This window comes from Ictalurus punctatus, chromosome 13 (assembly GCF_001660625.3).
Source record: "Ictalurus punctatus breed USDA103 chromosome 13, Coco_2.0, whole genome shotgun sequence".
Classification (NCBI taxonomy): Eukaryota; Metazoa; Chordata; class Actinopteri; order Siluriformes; family Ictaluridae; genus Ictalurus; species Ictalurus punctatus.
The window spans coordinates 5,180,479-5,204,867 of record NC_030428.2 but is presented as its reverse complement, the minus strand read 5'-3'; the positions used below and the strand labels follow the sequence as shown (position 1 = coordinate 5,204,867).

Genomic DNA, 24,389 nt, shown 5'->3' with positions numbered 1-24,389 from the left:
ATTTGCTTATCGTGCAAACAGATCCACAGAGGATGCTATCGCCGTAGCTGTCCACTACGTGTTGAGACATCTTGAGCAGCAACAGAGCTACGTACGGATGCTTTTTGTGGATTACAGTTCGGCTTTTAATACAATAATTCCGGACATTCTCGTCACCAAATTGGTCACCCTTGGCCTCCCCCGCCTCACGTGTGCCTGGATAAAGGACTTTCTCACCAACCGGTTCCAGACAGTGAGACTCGGGCCCCACCTCTCCTCCACTCGCACGTTGAGCACAGGTTCTCCACAGGGCTGTGTGTTGAGCCCCCTCCTGTACTATCTCTACACATATGACTGTAGACCAGTCTACAACAATAATATTATCAAGTTTGCTGACGACACCACAGTGGTCGGACTTATCTCAAAAGGAGAGGAGGCAGCCTACAGAGAGGAAGTCCTAAACTTGGCAGCCTGGTGTTCAAAGAACAACCTGACTCTAAACACCAAGAAAACCAAGGAACTTATTGTAGACTTCAGAAAACACAACACGGAGCTGGCCCCCCTCTTCATTAATGGTGAGTGTGTGGAGAAGGTCCACACCGTCCGGTTTCTTGGCGTCCTTATCTCTGCTAACATCTCCTGACGGACAACATCACAGCGGTTATCAAGAAGGCTCAAACGCGGCTACACTTCCTGAGGGTTCTCAGGAAGTACAATCTGGACTCCAATCTGCTGCTGATCTTCTACCGCTCGTCCGTCGAGAGCTTGCTCACATACTGTATCACGGTGTGGTATGGTAGCTGCACTGCAGCAGACAGGGAGAGGCTTCAGAGGGTAGTAAGAGCACCACAGAAGATCATTGGCTGCCCTCTCCCCTCCCTGATGAATATTTACACTTCCCGTTGCCTCAGCAGAGGAAAAACTATCATTAAGGACAGTTCTTACCCTGGCTTTGATCTGTTCAATCTGTTGCCCTCAGGGAGACGTTACAGGTGCATCAAAACAAGGACTAGTAGATTTAAGAATAGTTTCTTCCCAAAAGCTATTACCATGATAAACAAACACATGTACTGAATCCACAGCATATGTATATATTGTCTCAAACTGTGCATTTCATAGTACCTCTGCCATCCACCCTAATATCTATCTATCGTGCATATATCTTGCATATATTGTATACCTTGTTTATTTATTTTGTTTATTTATCTTGTTTATTTATCTGTGTATTATCTGTTTATTCTTCTTGTGTATTGAATGTATATGTTTGCACGGAACAAAAAGGAGTGGCTCTTAATTTCATTGTACATATGTATAGTGACAATAAAAGGCATTCATTCATTCATTCATTCATTCAGATATTAAAGGTGTGAATTTATCCCAACTGAGCAAGCCACTGAGTGGCGACGGTGGCAAGGAAAAACTCCCTAAGATGTTTTAAGAGGAACCTTGAGAGGAACCCGACTCAGAAGGGAACCCATCCTCATCTTGGTAACAACAGATATTGTAAAAAAGTTCATTATGGATTTATATGAAGTCTGTATGGCGTTAGGAGCAGCCGTAGTCCCAGCAGTCTGGAATTAGAGAAGATTTGAGCTCCATCCAGAGGCAGAAAGGATCTGGATCTCTAGTATCTCCATAAATTCGTGTGGGGCTCGGCGAAAGGAGAGAGGGAGAAAAAAGATAATTATGACTGCGAAGTAGTAGAACAGAATCTAGTCAGGGTAGGCTTGAGTAAACAAATACGTTTTAAGCTTAGACTTAAACACTGAGACTGTGTCTGAGTCCCAAACACTAATAGGAAGACTGTTCCATAACTGTGGGGCTCTATAAGAGAAAGCTCTTCCCCCTGCTGTAGCCTTCACTATTCGAGGTACCGTCAAATAGCCTGCATCTTTTGATCTAAGTAGGCATGGCGGATCATATAAAACCAAAAGGTCGCTTAGATTCGACATTTCCACTCTTCCTGACAGAAATTCTCCAGCTCTATCAAATTGTGAGGTGATGATCTGCGCACAGCCATCTTCAAACCATTCCACAGGTTTTCGATAGGGTTTATATCTGGGTTTTGACTGGGCCATTACAAAACGTTAATATTCTTCATGCTGGAAGGTGAAATATTTCTTCATTTTCAGCTGTCGAAAAGAGACCTGCACATTTTGTGCCAAAATAAAGGAAATCATGGATACCTATCTATCTTAACTAGAGACAGTCCCAGCTGAAGAGAAGCAGCCGCATAGCACAATGCTGCCACCACCATGCTTCACTGTGGGTGTGGTGTTCTTTGGGTGATGAACTGTCTTGTTTTTGTTTGTTTTTAGAAATGTGCCCAAAATGTTCTACCTTGGTCTCATCAGCCCATAACACATTTTGCTATATGGCTTGGGGTGATTTAGGCAGGCTTGGATGTTTTTTTTTCTCTCTATCTCTCTCTCTCTATGCGAGAGAGCTTCCATTTAGCCACCATTACCCCATAGCCCAGACGTGAAGAATGAGAGATTGTTGTTACTTGCATGGAATTCACCTTGCCAGATATTCCTGCAGATCCTTTAATGTTGCTGTAGGTCTCTTGACTGCCTCCCTGGACAAGAATAAGTTTTCTTCTTGTCAATTTTGGAGGGACATCCTGTTCTTGGTGATGTCACTGCGGTGCTCCATTTTCTCCACTTGTCGACAGCCTTCACGGTGTTCCATGGGACATCTAATGTTTTGGAAGTTCTTTTGTTCCCCTCTCCTGATCGGTACTTTTGAACAAGTGAGATACAGCACATGCTTTGTAAGCTTTTTGCGGACCCTGGCGTCAGCAGTCTCATGAAACCAAGATGATGTCAAGAGAATCCTACAGAAACGGCTGATCTTTATTTGGGGTTCATCAGAAACACTTAAATGAAGATACGTGTATGATGATTACTTTTGAACACGAGTTTCAGTATGACGAATGTGGTTAATTCTGAGCAGTCTCATGTGCCCTGTTATGAAAGGGTGTGCACACTTGTGCAGCCAGTTTGTCATTTTTGTTTTGTTTTGTTTTGTTTTGACATGCATTTTCTTTGAGTGGGAAAATATCTCATATGATTTTATCTTGGTTTCATTTGATTTTCCAGCATAAAACCCTTGGGGTGTGTAGACTTTTTATACCCACTGTATATGTTTTATAAGGTACATAAAATCCAGTGTACAGGGTACAGACATGACGACTACAGAAAGTAGAATAAAATAAGGTCAGAGTGCAGCACTTCAGTTTCAGTAAAACAAGCAAACAGTAAGTAAATCAGACAATATGGTGAACCACACGGGACACGCTGCTCTGTACGCAAACCCTGGAGCAGCTTCAGAACAAACTGAATGACCATGAAAATGTGGGTTAATATTATAACAGAAGAGAACATTTTCTGCATCTAATTGAAGGCATGTAGTCTGACCGGCTGTTTTATTGCTGCTTAGGTTAAGTTTAACAAGCTCTCAGACTCAGACACGCAGCCGAGGGGTGCAGCTCCTCTCGCAAGTCCTGCAGACATGCTACAGCGGCCTTTCCGAGAGCGAAGGTAAGCTTTCGTCACACACCCTACATCCTGCTCCGGCAATACTGACCAAATGCCAAATGCCGAGGCTGAAAAAAGGTCTTGTGAGCGAGTATCCATTCACAGCTTGTTCTGAGGTTTAATGTAACTTTTTAAATGGGTTAAAAAAAAGAAAAGTATAACATATAATATCACTACGTAGAGAAGAAGTGGTGAGCTTTGCGATTAATTTCTGAACCCTCTTTGCAGTGAAGGTCCTGGTAACGTTCTACGAGAACCGGCTAAAAGATCACTATGCTATCACGCCACACGTTCTGCACGGACTCACCGCTCTGGTAAGCCCCGAGCGTGCACACCGGCACCAGAGTGACTCTATTTCTATTAAATAATCGATTCATTTTATGGGTAAATTAGTGAGGAAATGCAGGTTAGTGTTTGGCTCAGGAGCTAATTATGATGTGATTTAAAGTTCTGAATTACTGACAGGAATGTTAGAAGTTCAGATGTCAGGACTGTTTACATTTAGGTCCTTGAACAAAGGATGCCTCCAAAATGTGCCTGGATTGTGATTGGTTTCATTTGTAAATGTGTAAGTGTAAACGATATCAATCTTCCAGGCGAAGTGCGCAGTGCTGCCTCCTGGTTCAGCAGTGTCTATTCTGAAAGCCCTCTTCCAGGATGTGCACGTACAGGTGAATTACCGCACGACACAGACACAGATCAAATCCTCTCTGTATTAAAGTGCTTTAGTTTTTTTCGTTCTGAAAAAGCAGCACCAAATGCACGTGGAGTTTTACGTGACGCACTGACAGCCTCATTTGCTAACTTTTTCGATGGTGTGTGTTGTTCATTTCGACAGTCCATGATGTTGACCGAGCGCGCATGTGTCTACAACATACTCATCAGCCTCATGGACTCAAGAGAAAAGGGTAAGGGAGCTGGTGTTTTTTCAAAGAGGTTGCATCAGTGGCGATATGACACGTGGCAATATTTAACTCGACGCTGTTATTAACTTCATAATGGCGCCAGTAGATGATGTGACGTGGCTGTATGTTTTATTTAATATTATTTCTTGTATCACAGTGCTGGTGAAATGTTTTGCCTTATTAATTTAAAGACAAACACTTTTAATAGCTGCTATAAAATAACAGATAATGGACAGTTTCAGAGACAGTTAACAATTATAAATGTATAAAATTATAATGTGTTTTTTTTTTTAATTAAAAAATATACTGTATATAATCATCGGTAAATCTCTGTGGTATAAGAAAATGTAGTGTTCGAGTGAAATAATTAACTTTGTAGCCTAACAACAACCCTAAATCTTGTTCAGGCCACATCACACCACCCTATCTTGGATTACTGTTATGAATCTATATATATATTAATATAATATAATATAATATTTATTTTATTTTATTTTATTTTATTCTATTCTATTCTATTCTATTCATTCAAGCTCGACCCCAAGTGTTTTATTCCTTAAATATCATTTTTGTTGCAAACATTCTGATGTTATTAAAGAGCTATTTAGTGTGTTCTTCTCCGATTGTACTATTATTAATATTATTACAAATTTTATTCATTTACCTTGTATTTGTACATTTCGTTTAAGTTCTAAAGGTCCAGAAGTTAGGGATTGGTATATAGAGTGACATTAAGGTATAAAGGAACTACTTGAGTATCTGGATAATATTGAAAACTGTGATAAACGTAATATCTTTGTGATATTAAACTATGTGAAATGTATCTGTATACGTGTAGTCTGCATTTCTAGTTGTTAGGAGTTTTGTTTTATGCAACACTAAATTGAGGGGTTGAGGATCTGAAGTGTAAAGATAGCCAGAGGTCAAGTGGACATTGAAATTCGATGTTGAGCCGGTGACTACTAATGTTTGGGCTACTTTAATGTTTTATCAGGTCGTTATTCATGGATGTTGATCCATACTGCTCTGACAAGCGCTCTCACATGCTTTGGCTACTGACTTTCACATCTAGTGTAATTTTGTCTATTTTCCTAATTCTGCAGAGCTGAAGGGTTTGGGTCCAGACTTTGTGTATGGATTTGTGCAGGCTGTAGATGGAGAAAGAGATCCTCGCAACCTACTGCTGGCCTTCCAGATAGCCAGAAACATCATCCACAGAGGTTATGACCTCAGTGAGTACAGACTGGGAAACACACACACACACACACACACACACATTTAGTCATGTGTAGTCTAATAGTCTCTGATTGTAATACAAATGTTTAGTCTGGAATCTCGGTCAGATAAGATGAAGAAATGCGCCACGAAGGCTTTGTCTTTCACTACCTAGCATCAGTAGCTAAGCAGATGTCACTGACTCATTCTTTTTTTTTTGTTCTTTAGATCAGTTTACAGAGGAGCTCTTTGAAGTCACATCCTGCTATTTCCCAATAGACTTCACGCCTGTACGTAGAATTCCAGCTTTTCCTTCAAGCACAGTAACAAGTAATCTCGTAGGAATGTTCATGGCCGTGGACAGCCTTTTAATCTGAAGTCACTAATGTTTGTTTGTTTTTGGGGTTTTGTAATGTGACCTTATCGAATTAGCAAATTTGAGTAAATTTCTAAAATGGTGATGCAATTGAAACCGTTCTATACAGATTATATTTTGGATGCTTTTTAAAGGCTGTGATATTAAACACTCGGGTCATACATATGTTAACTCCAGTTAGTATTCTCCTTCAAGAATGCCTGTAAAAACTGTAAATTATGACTAAATAATGACTAATTATATGCTCGTTAATTACTAGTCATTTTCTCCTGTTCTCCGGGTAATTTTTAGCCACCCAATGACCCTCACGGGATCAAGCAGGAGGACCTCATCCTCGCTCTACGGGCAGTTCTAACCGGCACGCCACGATTCGCAGAGGTTTGTCTCAAAACACTCATCTCTTTACACAAAAATTCTCAAATTGTGCTTGGAGCAGGGGTAGACAAATGATAAATTCAGTAGCTCCAGTGTGCTGCTCAGTCCCATGTTTTAGTTCCCCAGAAACCAAATCGACGAGGCTAAAAAGTGCTAACTAGAGTAAATATCATCATGGGATTACTCTGGATGGTATCACACAGACACCCTAAAGATGGATTTGTCCACTGGTGCAGCGGTTATTCTTCTTACTTCAGATTTAATCAGAACACAGCACTGGCACTTCAAGGATGATAACCTGTAGGGGGTACATGTATATGTGCCTTGTGATCTGTATCATGTATCGAGGGAACGTCTTCAGGTATCGTGACATGATATTTCTGTCACATTTCTTGCGACCAAGTGTTCTTGTCTGAAGATCTTAAAATATGGACATACAACTATGGTATCTAAACAAGCCAAAGGTGCATCTCAAAACATTAGAATATCGTGGAAAAGTTCGTTTATTTTGTAATGTAATTCAAAAAGTGGAACTTTCATATATTCTAGATTCATTACACATAAAGTGAAATATATTTCAAGCCTTGTTTTGTTTTGTTTTAATTTCGATGATTACGGCTTACAGCTCACGGAAATCAAGAATCCAGTATCTCAAACTATTCGAATAAAGAATTTATAATACGGAAATGTCGACCTGAGAAGACTCTAATCAGCGAATTAACTCAAAACACCTGCAAAGGTTTCCTGAGGCTTAAATCTCTCAGTCTGGTTCAGTACACAAGCACAATCACGGGGAAGATGAAAGTAAATGTTGCATTTCATTTGGAAATCAAGGTTCCAGAGTCTGGAGGAAGAGTGGAGAGGGACAGAATCCAAGCTGCTTGAGGTCTACTGTGAAGTTTCCACAGTCAGTGATGATTTGGGTTGCCATGTCATCTGCTGGTGTTGGTCCATGGTCTCAAGTCAAGAGACGATGCAGCGTCTACCAGGAGATTTTAGAGCACTTCATGCTTCCATCTGCTGACGAGCTTTATGGAGATCCTGATTTCCTGCTCACAGTGCCAAAACTTCTAGTAACTGGTTCACTGACCATGGTTTTACTGTGTTAATTGTCCAGCCGACTCGCCTGACCCGAATCCCATAGAGAATCTACGAGAGACACCAGACCCAGCAATACCCAGCAATACCCAGGATGATGGTATATATGGTCAAAACTAAAGCTGCTGGCAGTTTCAGCACAGATGAATGCTATCTTCAGATTTTAGATTTTTTTTTACTTTTATTTTATATATATATTTGTTGCATTGAACCTTTTACTTAACTGTGATTTTAGAACTTTTACACTCGGTGCATTTACTAAACAGTCCTAGTTGGCTATGTCCAGGTATGCAAAGGGGAAGTAGTGCTCTTCCATGTCCTTCTGTTTTACATTGTTTGGATAACATACCAGTGACGACTCGGTTCCCTATTCAAATTGTTATAAGGATACAGTTGTTGGTTTGTTTTACTGATTTGCATTCTTCACACCAACAGTTCCTGGTACCATTACTTATCGAGAAGCTTGACTCAGACGTCCAGAATGCCAAGGTGGACTCCCTGCAGACGCTGGTAAAACATATTCCAGCATATTCCGGCTTCCTTGCAAACACTCAAAGTAATGAATAACTAGTTCTTTTTTGCTCTAGGCTGCTTGTGCACCTGTCTATGGACACAAAGAGCTGGCCGAGTTCCTCCCAGGGCTCTGGTCCTCCATACGCAGAGAGGTGACGTTTTATTCCAGCTTGTTTATATTGTTGCCAGATATTAACTTTTTTTTTTGTTGCTCAAATATGTTTGCTCTGTGTTGTTATGTCCTGGTACTATTCGAATGATTTAAGTCGTGCATATCTGACCAGCATTTCAACCTTTAAGTAACCCTCTGTAATTTTGATTGTCAGTAAACTGACTGCAGGCCATAATGTAATATGGCATTTATTAATAAGTAAGGAATAAAACAATTCAGATTTCCGAACATGCAAAGGCGTGATGTGAAGCAGTGTTGAATATTTTCCTGTAACGAAGTGTTTTAATCCATACATAACAGTATTTCTTAGAAAGCTGATTTTTGAGAATGAACTCACTCCTTAGTGTATTGCTCATGAATCATGAATCAAATTGATTCACTATCAGCCTGAAGATTCCAACACCTCCTATGAACATCATCACATCATATATGTATCATAATTCTATAATATTTCATTAAGTAGCCTGCTGGTACCTCAGGGGCTACTTCTAAAACCACGCTTGTGGCCTCGTTCGGTTCGCAGGTATTCCAGACGGCGAGTGAGAGAGTCGAGTCAGCAGGTCTCTCTGCTCTTAGTGCTATCACGTCCTGCCTGTCTCGCATTGTGCTCACGTCAGACTCGGGAGATGCTCTGCAAACATTCCTAGAGCTCGTCCTCAAAGGTACCCGTGTATGGCAAGGGATAAGAATTCTGTATCTCAATCCCAACGAGGTACAAATTATCCGTACTTTTGCAGATGATTGCCGAAAAACAGGTGTACTTTTCTTTCGGTGGTTACATAGATTTACATAGATTTACATTTAAGATAAAGCAAATTTTTTTTTTTTTTTTTTTTTTTTTTTTTTTTTTTTTTTTTAAGTAAGTCATTTTTTAAAAGCCTTTCCTAACCTCTAACCCACTGTTTTGGTATGTCAACTACCAAGCTTATAATTATTGCACACTTTAAGTCAAAATTGTACTTTTCATATTCGATATGAACGTTGCCTTGGAATCATGGACGTTTTACAAACCAAATGACCAGTTTACCCACTCCATAATTTCTCTCTCTCTCTCTTTCCCCCCCCCCCCCCCCCCTCTGTGTGTGTGTGTGTGTGTGTGTGTGTGTGTGTGTGTGTGTGTGTGTGTGTGTGTGTGTGTGTGTGTGTGTGTGTGTGTTTGTTTGTTTCAGACTGTCAGCACCATCTGTGTGAGCCAGATCTGAAGCTGGTGTGGCCTAGTGCTAAGCTGCTGCAGGCTGCAAGTGGCGCCTCCTACAGGGCAAGCCTCATAGTGACAGCAGTGGTGCTGCCTGCACTGTTCGAGCAGTACAACTCCAGAACTCAGGTCTGTTTCACATCCACTGAAAGATTACACACATGAACTAATGCAGCTGTACAGGTTATTTATTTATTTATTTATTTATTTATCTATCTATCTATCTTAAGTATTTTTTTGGGGATTGGGACACAGCATTCAAGCTTTTTTTTTACTTTCTTAATATCCGGTTAACTTTAAAATTTGTTCTAAAATACTATGCAGGGTGTTTCAAAACTGACAAACAGGTCCCATGTGGAGCTACTTGTCTATCTGACTTAAGTATGGTCCCTCAAGTAGGCATAAGAAAAAAACAGAGTGATTGGCACTGTGTAATGTATTCTTTCTGATCGTCATGCCGTGTGTGTGTGTGTGTGTGTGTGTGTGTGTGTCCGTGTGTAGTGTGCTCATCGGCGCACTCTGTTGGAGGTGTTGCAGGGCTTCATCCAGCCCACTGTGAGCAGCCAGCCTGCAGAACAAGGTGTGTGTTAATTAAACATGCTTTGACTGATCCTGCTCCTGCTGATCTCACCCCCGAGGCTATTCAGTATGAACTAGTCTTTGCATATAATCACATAAATGTGATTTTATTTATTTTCAAGAAGCACTTTCATGATCCTGTAATCATTTGTATAAAACTGTTTAGTGCTCAGTGTGGGGCATGTAATTACCGAATGGAGTTCTTTATATAGTCGTGCACCCATCAGCCATATCATTAAAACCACTGACAGGTGAAGTGAATAACATTGATTATCTCATTACAGTGGCACGTGCCAAGGGGTGGGATATATTAGGCAGCAAGCGAACAGTCAGTTCTTGAAGTTAATGCGTTGGAAACTGGGCAAATGCCGAACATTTGATCTGTGTATAGTTAAACATGTTGTGGAATGTCCACAAATCAGCTTAATTCCTTTTACCATTTACATTATAGCTATAAACAGACGTTTCTCTGACCAGCCTCTTTTTTTTTTTTTTTCCCCTCACATAAATCTAATTAGAAATACATTTATCTCTGAAAGTTAGAAAGAGCTGACACTGGAGACTCCTTCCATAAATGCTAGTGTGTGTCTTGTAATTTGCTTTGTAAACAGCCCTATTGTCAGAGCGGCTGTTCTGGAAAAGTAATCCAAACCTTCGGACCAGTTAGATTTGAAAATTCAACAACGCTGAGGAATAAATGATGTGGTGTTTCTCCCCCTTTCTCTTTGAACCCCACTCAGAGGACAACGTGCTGTTCCCCTTCCAAAAGTCTCTCTGCAACGTAGTGTTTTCTGCCCTGGCTGAGTCAAATGCATCTCTTCAAGTCACAGCTACAAAAGTTCTTGCCACACTGGGCCAGCAATCTGGTGAGTGCATATTGGAAGCATATTGTGCTACAGCTCAATGGCTAAATCATTTAAATATAGTTATGAAACTAATTTATACAGTTATTGAAGTTTATTGAAAAAGAATCTTGTGTAGCCTTTGGAGAGACAAATTTGGAATCAACATTAAATAATTTGAAGCTCCCCATTTATGAAGCCCTTGAGGACTGAGATTCAAAACTACTGCACTGCCCCATTAAATTCTCTAAACACATATATGATCTCAAAAAGCATCGGGGTAAATAAATGGGGGAGGAAAAAAACACTTTATTTTGTATCAAGGCCTGTTACTGGAGACAGATGTGGAAATAGCGGTGGATCACCTGACGAGGCTCGTCGTAGAAGAGGACGACGTACAAGTCAGGTAGCTACAGCATCAGAGTACAAAATGCATCATACTTACTGCAGTTTGATTGAATGAAATGTCATAATTGTTCTGTCACGTCTCAGTTTGGCAGTAATGGAGTGCGCAGGATCTCTGGCTCGTCTCCATCCGGCTGTTTTCGCTCCCCGAATGGTTCCAAGACTGAAGGATGAAATATTCACAGGTAGCTGCAAGGCTTAAATTGTACAGTCTCTGCCACGATTGAATCGCTTGGAGGAATTCCCATGGAGAGCTGGCTTTTCGCTTGAATAATAAAGTCATCTTTCCACAGAACCCATGGCTGAAGGAGACACCTCCACTCACCCTCATAGTCGAAGCAAAGCAGCAGCAGCACGAGAGCGCAGTGTGACGGCTCTCGCCTACATCTCGTCGCAGCTCAGCGTGGTGCAGGAGAGCGCCCATGTACTACTGCAGGTCTTATCTGCTGCACATAAAGGTACACAGCACTGCCTATTCTTTGATGGACAGGAGGGATGAGCCAGGATTTATGCATTTGTAAATAGTTGAAAAGGAAAGGAAATGAATAAACAGTTTAAATAGGATATCATGTTGTGGGATGTTGTTGATCTTCCACTTTTTCAGGATCACGTTAGTTTGTTTGTAAATAGTAGGATCTCTAAGCAGCTAGCTGAGAATGTAAGGTCTAGGCACAGTGTATTTCTAGTAGTAAGGCACATAATCTATTTGATGTACAGGCTCCTCTGAAAGTATTGGAACAGCAAGGACAGTTCTGTTGTTCTCGTTACACATTGACGACATTTGGGTTTGAGATCAAAAGATGAGTGAATGAGATGATAAATCAGAATGTCAAATAAACAACTTTGAGAACATAGCACCTTTTGTGATACCTTCACCCCTGCCCTGTGGAGGTTGTTGTTGATGTCACTGACTTTTTCTTCACAGTTCTCATAGTGTTTGTCATCAACTGATGTTGTTTTCTTTAACTAACCTGTTCCATGTCTGGTTGTTAGAACACTAGTGTTTTTGTTTCGTTTTTTTCCCCCAGGACATTCCAAATTGTTATATTGGCTATGCCGAATGCTTCTGCAATGGCTCTGATCGAATTTTTTTATTTATTTTTTTCCCCCCCCCTCTTTTCTCAGCTTCAAAATGGCTTGTTTTTCTCCCATAGACAGCTCTCTGGTCTTCATGTAGGTTTATCCTTTTTAACAACAAACGTAGTCTTCACAGGTGAAACCCAGGGTTCAAACCAAGAGTAGACATTCAGAGCTATTCATTCTTTAAACAATCGAAGACCCTCAAAAATGCCACTTTTGCAACTCTCCTTTGACTATAAAGTATATTCTTTTAGCTTGCCCTGTCTTTAATGTTATGAGAAAACATCTTTTAACTGGACAAACTATAAAAGACCTGTTTTATAAGCTGGACCCCAAAAAACTACTGCAGTTGTGTTTGTTTGTTTTTTATCGTGAGTTAATCTAAAGAAACTTATAGAACTGACATGTTGCACAGAAACATTTAACGTCTTAAAACAGATTTGATTGTTTCCCTCCTCTTTTAACGTCAGAATAATATATGTATCTGCCATAAGAGAGCCACTGATGCTGATATGACAATAAACCAAAATATTACTACTACTACTACTTTGTGCAGCAAGAAACACTGTCAGTCTCCTGTTCCGATATTTTTGATCGGTTGGTTCCAACGAAAAGTGCCACGTTCGAAGTTGTTCAACACGTCTAGATGTAAATATCAGGATATGAAAGCTGAAAAATCTTGTCTTTTGATCTCAAATCCAAGCGTCTTCAGTGTATAGCAAAAACAATAGAATTGGCCTTGCCGTTGCGATATTTTTGGAGGGTGTTATTGAAGGATACTATAGTAGTCTAGTAGCAGTGAACAGTTGCAATATTCCGTTTTGACTCTACTACAGTCAGTCAGTGATACCGCTATCTAATGATGACACCCTCCTCCCCTCCTTTACCTGCTAAATAACTCTGTTATCTTTTAACTTCTAAATAAAATATCTATTCAGCTGAGGATCAAACTGTGATGAATGGGCCAGTACTGATCAGAGCTGATGGAGCCATGCGTAGCGATCCTCACAGAGCAAAAGCACAACCTTCGGTTCAGGACAAACCGTGGTTTCCCAGCACTGGGTTTATAGTGCTGGGATGGCAGCGATGCACCTGGGAGGATTGTCTGTTGTGTGACAGCACCAGTTGATTTTTCCATCTGCTTTTAGTGCATGTGTTTACTTTTGAATTGATTTGTAAAAGCGACCTTGAGTGTAAGACAGGCCTGTTATTAATCTGTTATTTTTAGCATTTAGTCAGTGACTGAAAAGCGAAACACGGCTACAACCGGTCTGTACTGGAGTTTTCTTTTGTGATTGTTGTTGATGCTTGTTTTTTTTTTCCCCAAAAAAAATTTGTGATGGAACTTTTTTTTTTTTTTTTTTTTTTTGTAGAAAACCACTTGGCGAAATCGCATTTGTGTTAAATAAATAGTTTTTCACGGTCTTTAACAGTGATGATTGCTGGCGAATGAGACCTTTTAGCTGTAGTCATGTTCAATGCACGTGAATCGAAGAGAGCTTTGGCTGAACACACGTTGTGATGACGTCACATGACGCGTTTTGGCCTGCGGAAAATCTGGGTAGTTATGAAAAATAGCAAGCTCCGCCAAATATTGAGGCGTTTGCTTGATTGTGTTCATATCTGCGATTGCAAAATCGAGAAATCCTGGAGGGACTGTCTAACAAACCACAAAACCAGGGGACTCGGTGAAGTCAGGTGAATTATGAATAGGATAACTTCAGTTAAAATACTACTGAAATGGCGCGTTTAGGAGCTAAGGTTTATCTTCAGTGAAAATCTGGTTTAAGTTCAAGTGCTGATTGTTTTCTTGATCGTGTTTGAATGCTGGACGTTTATCCTGATGCACTGTGTGCAGGAAGCAGCAGTTTCTCCACAGAGGAGGTGATTTCAGTGTGTCGCAGTCTGCAGAGGATAGCCGAGCATGCTCAGCACACAGTGGAAATTGGTGACTTTTTCCACAAAGTTGTCATTCCACGATTACTGGGTCTGTCCCTGCATGCAGCTCTGCAGAGTAAGTATTTCAACTGCTTATGCGTACATTACCCAGTGTTGCCTAAATATCATGGAGTTTTAGCTTGGTTCAGTCACCACCTAGACTGATGTTGGTGACACTTGTTGCTTGCTTGATTGACTCATACGTGCAACTGAATATGTGATAAATAAAATATAAATAATAATAATGATTGTTTACAGTGGAAAAGGAGTAATCACTTATACGATCACTATGATGCTATCATCAGTCTTTCCAGTCAAATAGTTGCCTCATCATCACTCGAGTGTTCACTCGTATTTCGGTGCTATAGTAATAGCTGACTAATTCGCTGAGGTTTGTTGTTTTGGCTAAATTCCCCATGTCAAATTACATAAAAATTCCAGCTTCGTCTGCTGCCATCTCTACGGTTTCAGAAACGACATCGTAGACCATTTTGAAAGCCGCAGATGTGGCATGTAACCAACAACCTGAACAAATAATGATTTTCACCGAGTTGTTTCGGTGAAATTTATTTACATTTACTTAAAGTAAAGGTGTCAACATACATTAATCAGGAAAAAAAAAAAACAACTTTGCCACAATTCAGCCACGTTGACATCGGATGAGACTTTCAAGACCACAAAACGCATAACATGGACTGATGAATGGCAAAAATAAAATGCACAAAGAATGTGAATGTATATGTGTGTGTGTGTGTGATATATATATATATATATATATATATATATATATATATATATATATATATATATATATATATATATATATAAAATATATAAACATGCTTATTGCAGGTCAGAAGTGCTCGGGTCACACTAGTCCCCTCACAGAAGAGGCCATACTGTCTGCTATAGTTCCTGTCATAAGCACTGCTTGTGCAGCACTACAGCCAGTGTAAGTCACTGAGATAACAGGAAAACCACACGTGCTCAGAAATTACTGCTGTATGCTGATCAGCCAGACTTGCATGTGAGAAGGCAGAAACTATTCTGACAGTGTGTTTAAAGTCATCCCACAAAGATTGAAGCTTGAAGTGTGAAATGATTTCTAAAAGTTTTCATTAATGACAGTCGAAAAGAACCTTAATATAAAGTGTTATTGTATTAATAGTTATACATGGATTCTTCTCAAATTAATATGATTAACATCAGCTTTTCATACAGTACTGTCACCCCTCTAATAGTTTGTAACTCAAGAATATTGTATAAGCCAAGACTGTTAAGATGTGCCATTCTGAATTACCCAAAATCTCTGCTCTTCCTAGACCCGCTACTCAAATGGCTGCGCAGGTCGTTTCCCTTTTCTTAGATGGAGATGTATCGTGCCTGCCAGAAAACGCCTACCCGTCCCAGATTCAGCTGCTCGAGGTGAGAGACGCGGCTCTCTTTCTATTCATATCCTCCTTGCAAACATTCACTGATGCTCAAGAAGGCAACTACTACTACAGGATGATCGGTGTAAATTGTTATTTTGTTTAGTCCCGCCCTTCAGAAGCTACATCAGATAGTTACATGTTTCCCAGAAGACAAAATAACAATTTACACGATCATCCTGTTCAAAAGTTTACACCCCTCCCCGGTTCTTAATATATATCGTGTTGCCTTCTCGAGCATCACTGAACGTTTGTACCTTCTGTAATAGTCGTGTACGAGTCCCTCAGTCGTCACGGTGTGAAAAGATTGATCTTGACAATCATATAGCGACTGTTGGAAAGGGCTCAAATATGCAGTTGATGCTGGAAAAGTAAAGAATGTGCAGGAACTGGAGGATTTTTCTGAAGTACAGTGGGCAGTTTAACTGCTCAGGACTTTTGTGCACTATATGTAAACATCTGTGTAATATAGCTTATTCAGGGCAGAACTAAATAAAAAACAAAACGGTGTTTTAATGAATCCTCTTTTTAAAAAAATGAATATGCTGATTCAGCACAGTGTATGTAAACTTATGACCTCAACTGTATACATATACAGTAGTGTGTAAAAGTTTTAGGCAGCCTTTTTTAGGACACTTTGTTGTAGATGTTTATTTTATAACGTCCGCATTATCGCGTCAGTACAAAATCACTTTATATTTTCAGACATTACCTTTCCAACAACAAAAATTAAGTAATACAGAAAAATGTCATGTCTGTCAGTATAGAAAGCTGTAAAGCTATAAAACTTTACAAAATGAGATCAATGAACTTTGGGCGTGAAGCTTGAACCCAAGGTGATGGATACACTGGAAAAACCAGCTTTATATTCTCCTCATAACCTCCTCACGTCTTTACTCATAAACATTTACTGAAGTATAAAATGTTTTTCCCTTGAAGAGCCAGTCAGACTGTTGGTCCCAGTCACAGCTGGTGTGTTTGCTCATGGCCTCTGTGTGTTCCCTTTCACAACAGGTAGGCGTATACAAAAACTTTCATTTTCATTAACACAATCAAATCCAAATCAGTTTCTGCGTCATCAGCTGAATGGCTTTTGCCACAATTTATTATTATTATTATATATATATATTTTTTAACAATCTGTATATTCCTGTGGTAGGTGGACATTCCTGATTTTGACAGGCTTCTAGTCCAGTTGGAGGAGCTGATTTTTACATGTCCACACGCGTTCTCCTACACATCCGCAGCTAAGTGTTATGCCGGCCTGATCAACAAAAGAGCAGCAGGTATGTAAAAAGCTTGGTCACTGATGCTGTGTTCTCCAGTGTCATCCATAAAGTTAGGATCGTTTTGTCTGTATCTGTGCCATATGGAATATTTAAACTGGAGTGTTTATTTAATTGGTCTGTATAGTGATTTGGTCTGTATAGTGAGTGTAGCTTGATGGGTGTTGTGTGTTTTAGGCCAAGCCCTGGATGCTGTTCTGGAGAAGACCTTGAAAAGAATAAGTGCAACGTTAAACTGTGAATCCTCGGCACAGCGAGTTCAAGCCTTCACTTTACTGATCTGGGTAAAGAAAAAAAAAATAGCTCTCGAAGCATGTTAATTCGAATTTTCCTTTCTGTATTCATTCCTTTCCTTTGTACCACAGTGCAGTTGAAATCTCAGATCTTATTGGAATTCAGGTTTTTATTAATGCACTTGTCCTAATATATTATTGTTTCAGTAGTATCAGCTAATTCAGCTAATGCTCTACATAATCAAAGCCTAATACAGTTATTTATGAAATAAACATGTTATTTACAGTAACAGAGGAAAAGTATCATCTTTGACATGGCGAAGTTTACTGCAAGATGAGGTTTAACTTTTTTTTTCTTTCTTTTTAACATTTAACATGTATGAAAGGAGTCTCCAGTGTCAGTACTTTGTATCAATCAGAGGTAAAGACAGGAAAGTCTAAGGACAGAGGACTTTATGGTTTGTCTAAAACAGGCTGATTTATTTGTCGTATTAACTTCAAGAGAGAGTGAGAGAACTGCTTTATAGCTGCTGTAAAGTAAGTGATGCCAGGATATAACTTCAGGACATACTGTTCTAAGACAGTGACTACGTTTACATGGACAACAGTAATCTAATTATTGAGCTTACTCTGAGTAAGATAATAATGTGATTAAGGTGTTTACACGAGTCGCTTTCAGAATACTCCTGTCATGTTCCCGTTTTACATGTTTTAGAACATAATTAGATTAACGGCACACGTCATTACGTCGCCACGCCGTCCGACGTCCCTCCAGAATTTCACGCATCAACATACAGTTCGTCTTCGTTATGGTACCGTATACAGTTTTGGGTGTTTTTATTTAATTTTTTACGAACGTTTTAAGTGCAGTTAATTATTTGTCATGCTGTACGTGCAAATAGACGACTGCTTGAAGCCATGGGCTGCGTCCCAAACCGCATACTTACCATCTATATAGTAGCCGAGATACATGTATTTTTCCCCACTACAGGCCTGTAGTAGGCAAGTATGCGGTTTGGGACGTAGCCGTGCTCTCTTGTTCGCCGCAAAATGTTGAGCGCTGCCGTGTGTGATCGTGTCCTGTCGCAAAATGCAGTGAAAACTCCCACATGACGTTAATAATGTGATTAAGGTGTTTACATGTCTGTAATACACGTAATGCGACTAAAACAGCAGTACTCCTCACGTCTTAATTCGATTAGTGCTTACTGCGATTATGATTAAGGTGATTAAAAATTGCTGTTTACACGGTAGTTTCTTAATCAAAGTATCGTCTTAATCGGGTTAAGAGTGGATTATTGTTGTCCATGTAAGCACACTGAATGATCAACTTTGGGGTGGTAACAGTAACTCTGCTTCACATCACCCCATCATGGTTTTCATTGGTGCAGTTACTTTATATATAATGTAACCATGATAAAGAGCAGTGAAACAAGGTGTACACTAGGTAATACACAGGTGATACACTAGGTGTACACAGGTAATATTAGCCTGAAGGAGGATCAGTATCAGATGTGACATCTTACAATCCAAACTGGTGATGTATCTTAGACCATGATATTGACTGATATAACACAGGTCATGTTCATGAGCAGAGAACAAAGGACAAAAAGAACAAAAGTTTTTTTGTTTGTTTGTTTTTTAATAGAACATCATGCCATCAGAACTGTGATATTTTGTGCAACTTTGCAATAGGATTTGCTGAGAGTTAGCCACACACGCTTGACACCATCTGAACCAAATAAGTTTATCTTGGTCTCATCAGACCACAGGACATGGTTCCAGTAATCCATGTCCTTAATCTGCTTGTCGTCAGCAAACTACTTGCGGGCTTTCTTGTACATCATCTTTAGAAAAGGCTTCCTTCTGGGACGACAGCCGTGCAGACCAATTAGATGCAGTGTGCGGCGTATGGTCTGAGCACTGACAGGCTGACCCCCCACCACTCCAACCTCTGCAGCAATGCTGGCAGCACTCATACGTCTATTTCCCAAACACAAACTCTGGATATGACGCTGAGCACGTGCACTCAACTTCTTTGGTCGACCATGGCAAGGCCTGTTCTGAGTGGAACCTGTCCTGTTAAATCGCTGCATGGTCACCGTGCTACAGCTCAGTGTCAGGGTCTTGGCAATCTTCTTATAGCCTGGGCCATCTTTATGTAGAGCAACAATTCTTTTTTTCAGATCCTCAGAGAGTTCTTTGCCATGAGGTGCCATGTTGAACTTCCAGTGACCAGTATGAGGGCGTGTGAGAGCGATGACACCAAATTTAACACACCTGCTCCCCATTCACACCTGAGACCTCGTAACACTAACAAGTCACATGACACCGGGGAGGGGAAATGGCTAATTGGGCCCAATTTGGACATTTTCACTTAGGGGTATACTCACTTTTGTTGCCAGCGGTTTAGACATTAATGGCTGTGTGTTGAGTTATTTTGAAGGGACAGCAAATTTACACTGTTACACAAGCTGTACACTCACTACTTACATTGTAGCAAAGTGTCATTTCTTCAGTGTTGTCACATGAAAAGATATCATCAAATATTTACAAAAATGTGAGGGGTGTACTCACTTCTGTGAGATACTGTATGCATCCTTGGTGAATGCGAATTAAGACTATTTAATTCTTAATTTCTTTTTTGTAGGTGGTCAAGGCTTTGCTTCTGCGCTACCATCCTCTGTTAGTGAACTTAACTGACAAGGTAGATCATTTTTCTTCTTGAATTCACGAACAGAATCGCCTTGTTTGTCTTCATAAAGTTTGGGTTTCTCTTTCTTCCTCAGTATGTGTAATAAATTGATCAGTAATGTCTTTCTCTCCTGTAATTGTGTAGCACTGTCTGAGGAATTATTGGTCATTTGTAGGTGTGTATGATACTGGCTTCACAACTTCAATTTGATTCGATTCTCAGATATTTTTAACAAAATTTGAATGAAGAAAAATGATGACTGAAAAGACTTTTTTTATTACAGAATCATAAAAAATGCAATGCAATTTTTTTTTTATTCCTATGAACAGAGGTTTAATGTTGTACACAAAAAGTACTACATGTTCACCATATCTTTAAATATAAATAATTAAATTAATTAATCAGTTCTCCCAAAAATTTTGATTGAATAAACAAAGTTTCTGATCTGGGGATTTTGAAAATGATCGCCGAAACATAATGAGCTCTGTATCAGGAACAGAGCTCCAAAGTTGGCTAAAATGCCGTATTTCCGCAGCCTTTAGCGTTGTTTGAAAGCTTCTGAAGTGTAGCTCTTTTTAACAGTTATAATGTCGTCGGGTAACTGTATATGATAGGCGTCGGTCGTTGCAGTCCAGAGCTATCAGGCCATCGGACTTCTCAAGTGTACATCTCGTAGGCTCTCCATGAAAGAACGCGATATGACCGGCGTGCTCTCTGTATATTTGAACTCCGTGGCAAGGGTCTTCAGTCTGATCTTTAAAGGGATTCCAACTCTCATTGCAACCAAGCATGAGCCATACCTGATTTCACTTGTTTACTCAGTTCATCGTAGTCTCCAACCAACCTTCAAGTGTGTGTCCAATTTGTCTGTAACGAAGGTTTGCAGCCACAGCAGTCCTTTCTGGATAAGACTGAAGATTGACCCCTGCTCTATGGGATGTGCAGATTGAGACCTCTGGCGTTCAAACATTGCAACTGCATTACATGCACATTTTAATAGAATGCTGATTCGCATATTTCCATGCTGCACATTGTTACATTTTTGCACCACGATGTGTCCTTACAACTAGTAATTAGGAGTCTAGCCACTGCAATTGATGGAAGCGTTTTTGTTTTAATTTTAAATTTAATTCTTTCTGCCCTAAATATGATGGCCAGCATTAGGTGCTAAAACACCAGATTAAGTGGAAAGGTGCTATGGAGGTATCTACCTCCATTACTACTGTAACTTTCTGAACAGTGCATTATATATATTTGGCAAAATAACTTTTGTATTTTGTTGAAGGTTTTTCTTTTGTGTTTATAATTTTTATACTAAATGCCATTTTCTCTCTTTCAGCTCTTCTGCCTTCTGAGTGATGATCAGTTAGGTTCTCAGGCAGCAGACAGTTTCTCGCTACTTATGAGTGATTCTCCAGATGTGCTGAACCGCAGCTGCCATGCCAATGTGCGCATTATGTACCGCCAGCGATTCTTTACGGAGAACTCTGCTAAACTTGTTCAGGGCTTCAACTGTGCAGAGCAAGGTATTTACAGACATGGTATGACTTACTATGGTAAACTTTGGGCACTGGCCTGTCCTAATTCCTATCTAATAATATTTGTCTTTGTATTTTTCAGAGAAGAGGTCTGTATTTCTGAAGGCCTTGTCACACATCGTCAATAATCTGCCCAGACAAGTGCAACTCTCAGAGCTTCCTGCTGTGAGTACATCAGTCTGCTGTGACAGGAGCTTTATACCTTACATGGATGGAGTAACATTGTTAAATCACATTGCTACTAATCCCAGTCCTGATGCAAATTACATACTATTAATAAATACTACGGCTATTATTAGATATTGCCAATTAAGCTGTAAAATCTACACTCATGTGAAAAAAAATAAGTACATCCCATGGAAATTGTTGGCGCTTTTTTTTTTCCTTCATATTTGGACAAGAAAATATTTGATCATCTTTGAAACAGTGCCTATTAATAAAGTTGATATACTTGGGGGGACACACAAATAAAATGAGCTTTTTCAGTCATTTATTCGACAGAAATATCGCAATAGATGTGATATTGAGAGAGAGAGATTTCTTCAAAATGATTCACTTTGACTTGCTACTACACTAACCTTGTATTGTTGTTGCTTAGTTGCTGCCCCTGCTTTTAGAAGCATTGTCGTGTCCCGATGAGGCGGTGCAGCTCTCCACTCTCTCCTGCCTTCAGCCACTGCTCATGGAACCTCCACCCGCTCTCACCACACAGCTGGAGGCTCTTTTCACCCGTCTGCTCGCTCTAACCACCAGCCCTGCTATGGTACACCATTTCACACTTTTATTCAGTGGCATATTGGCACCGTTTGAATCTGATCGATTGAACTGTCTTTGTGGTGGTCTGGAAGTAATGCTGTGAAAATGCTCTCTCCCTCATCACACTCGAACAGAAAGTGAGGAAAAGCGCCTTGTGCTGCGTCCACGCCCTGTCTCGCCTCCCTAGTCACATGGTAAGAGTCTAATTCATGGTGAGGAATGATCAATAAATCATGTGCATACCGTGCAAGTGAACCATAAAGCCTGATGTTTTGAGTGCTGTCCTTTGTATATATACACCTTAACTGCTTTGACCTTTGCACATTCGAATTGTGCAGGTGTTGCCTTTCCGTGCCAGGGTGCTGCGCACTCTTGCTAAGCCACTAGATGACAAGAAGAGACTGGTGAGGAAGGAGGCGGTAGCAGCCCGTAGTGAATGGTGCGTTTATGTGAAAAAAGTATTCATTATGCTCGATAATAAAGATATTTGTTTTATTTAATTTGCCACGAAGCATTTCAAAGCCTAGCCTTCCGTGAAATAAACTTACTTGTGTGTTTATAGGTTTTTGTTAGGGAGTCCAGGAGGAAGGTGAAGTAGAGAGCACTGCTGTCCATCACCCACAGCCTCTTCTACACACTTCTAGTCATTCTGTCGTACCGCATCGCTCTACTTACACACAGCAGGAGTGAATGAAGTTAGCCTGTTTCATCTAGGCATAAGGAACACTCGAAGAAGAATGTACTCAAGTAATGCACTGAGGTAGATGGAGCTCACTCCTGCCACATTTTCTTCCTGAACCTGAGCAGGTGATGCAGCAAGTCTGACATGATTTCTGGTACTTAAAAGTAAACATGGTTTACAGAATGTTTTTAGTCCTCGCCAGTTTCCATTCTATGAACAAATAGTCATGTAGGCTGCTTTTCTGCTTTCTCACACATATCCCAGTCTTGCCATGAAGCAAAGGGATGCAAACTATATGTTCAGTATGTGAACATGGTGGTTGAATTGATATTTTACTGACATTGTTTATTTAGTAATCAAAAAGTGTTTATTTAGAAAAAAAGAGAGAGAGAGAGATTCCATGTATTATGCTGCTTTCACATTAGGCATGTTTTTTCCTCATAAAAAGATCTGACCCCTTTTTTTTTTTTTTTTAATCTCCCTCAACACACACTGTACCCCTAACAACACACTTACCAGTCCAAACTAGTAACATTTAACTAACTAGTTTAGCTTGTATTCTAGAATAGATTTATTATTATCAGTTAATAAAGATTGTTTAACTTTGGTGATGAGAAGGTTGTCTGCCTTCACTGTAGCTTGGAGGCAACAAATCAAGAGAAGTGGCTCTGCGTGTGCAGGTTGACTGTATGCAACCATAGTAAAAGTAGGACCACGGTGTTTTACTGGTGAATGTCCCAAAACCAGACAAATTGTTATTTATACCAATATTGCAACATTGGAGTAATTCTGGTTCAACATGGGGGATGGGCAGGCTTCAAGGTCTATGGTTTGGTCCTGATCGCAGTTTACTGGCGGTGTGGAGTTTGACCTGCTCTTTCCATGTCCATGTGGGTTCCTTTGGACGTTGAGGAGAAATGCACAATGCACCATGCTAGACTGGTGTCCAGTTACTGCATGTATTCCCACCTCATGCACAGTGTTTCTGGAATACACTCTGTATCCATGATGATCCTGCCCTGGATAAAGTGCTCACTAAAGATGATTCGAGTTAATGAATGACCTACATTTCCATAGGTTCGTTTACTAAAAAGATTGGCCCTTTGTCCTCTATGATGGTTTGTTGCATCCCCCCCCCAATTTTCTTGACTGGTAAAAACAAACAAAAAAAAGAAGACATGGTTGATATCACTTGACACCAGAAAATTGACCTAAAAAAAAATCACAGCGTCTTTTAAAAGTATCGCATTCACACTTTCCATCACACTTTCCGTTGAGTTACATGTAAAATATGCACTGGTGGTTGAGAAAAAAACATAACCAAGTGTAAAAGCAGCCTAAATGACTTTTTTCATCTGTATTTTCCGTTTTCCAAGATGTTCTCAAAGCCACAGGGTTGATTTGTTGTTCGTTTCATTTCACTGGAAAGACCCAACACTGAAGCCTCACAAGAAAACTTATGCCAAGGATCAAGTAGACAATATTTAAACATCAATCAAACTCTTTGTAAATGTGTAAAATGGAATTAAACCCCATTATTATACTGTCATAAATGTGT

The 24,389-nt window shown here is 40.0% G+C and overlaps 1 protein-coding gene across 1 annotated transcript in view; it reads left to right on the top strand.

Annotated features, from left to right (window-relative positions):
- The window catches only part of mms19 (MMS19 homolog, cytosolic iron-sulfur assembly component), a 28,318-nt gene extending 3,934 nt beyond the window's left edge, over nt 1–24,384 (top strand). The window contains exons 3-31 of the mRNA XM_017483584.3: nt 3,421–3,521; nt 3,747–3,832; nt 4,115–4,189; nt 4,357–4,426; nt 5,527–5,655; nt 5,867–5,928; nt 6,306–6,392; nt 7,923–7,997; nt 8,075–8,152; nt 8,696–8,834; nt 9,342–9,496; nt 9,869–9,947; nt 10,687–10,812; nt 11,113–11,194; nt 11,281–11,378; nt 11,487–11,651; nt 14,132–14,287; nt 15,064–15,163; nt 15,534–15,636; nt 16,581–16,655; nt 16,801–16,927; nt 17,105–17,211; nt 19,811–19,867; nt 21,195–21,381; nt 21,476–21,558; nt 21,992–22,156; nt 22,284–22,343; nt 22,488–22,588; nt 22,712–24,384. Coding sequence (XP_017339073.2) covers nt 3,421–3,521; nt 3,747–3,832; nt 4,115–4,189; nt 4,357–4,426; nt 5,527–5,655; nt 5,867–5,928; nt 6,306–6,392; nt 7,923–7,997; nt 8,075–8,152; nt 8,696–8,834; nt 9,342–9,496; nt 9,869–9,947; nt 10,687–10,812; nt 11,113–11,194; nt 11,281–11,378; nt 11,487–11,651; nt 14,132–14,287; nt 15,064–15,163; nt 15,534–15,636; nt 16,581–16,655; nt 16,801–16,927; nt 17,105–17,211; nt 19,811–19,867; nt 21,195–21,381; nt 21,476–21,558; nt 21,992–22,156; nt 22,284–22,343; nt 22,488–22,588; nt 22,712–22,742 — 2,959 coding nt within the window. The 3' untranslated portion in view covers nt 22,743–24,384. The remainder of the gene's footprint in view (nt 1–3,420; nt 3,522–3,746; nt 3,833–4,114; nt 4,190–4,356; nt 4,427–5,526; nt 5,656–5,866; nt 5,929–6,305; nt 6,393–7,922; nt 7,998–8,074; nt 8,153–8,695; nt 8,835–9,341; nt 9,497–9,868; nt 9,948–10,686; nt 10,813–11,112; nt 11,195–11,280; nt 11,379–11,486; nt 11,652–14,131; nt 14,288–15,063; nt 15,164–15,533; nt 15,637–16,580; nt 16,656–16,800; nt 16,928–17,104; nt 17,212–19,810; nt 19,868–21,194; nt 21,382–21,475; nt 21,559–21,991; nt 22,157–22,283; nt 22,344–22,487; nt 22,589–22,711) is intronic.
- The last annotated feature ends 5 nt before the right edge of the window (nt 24,385–24,389 follow it).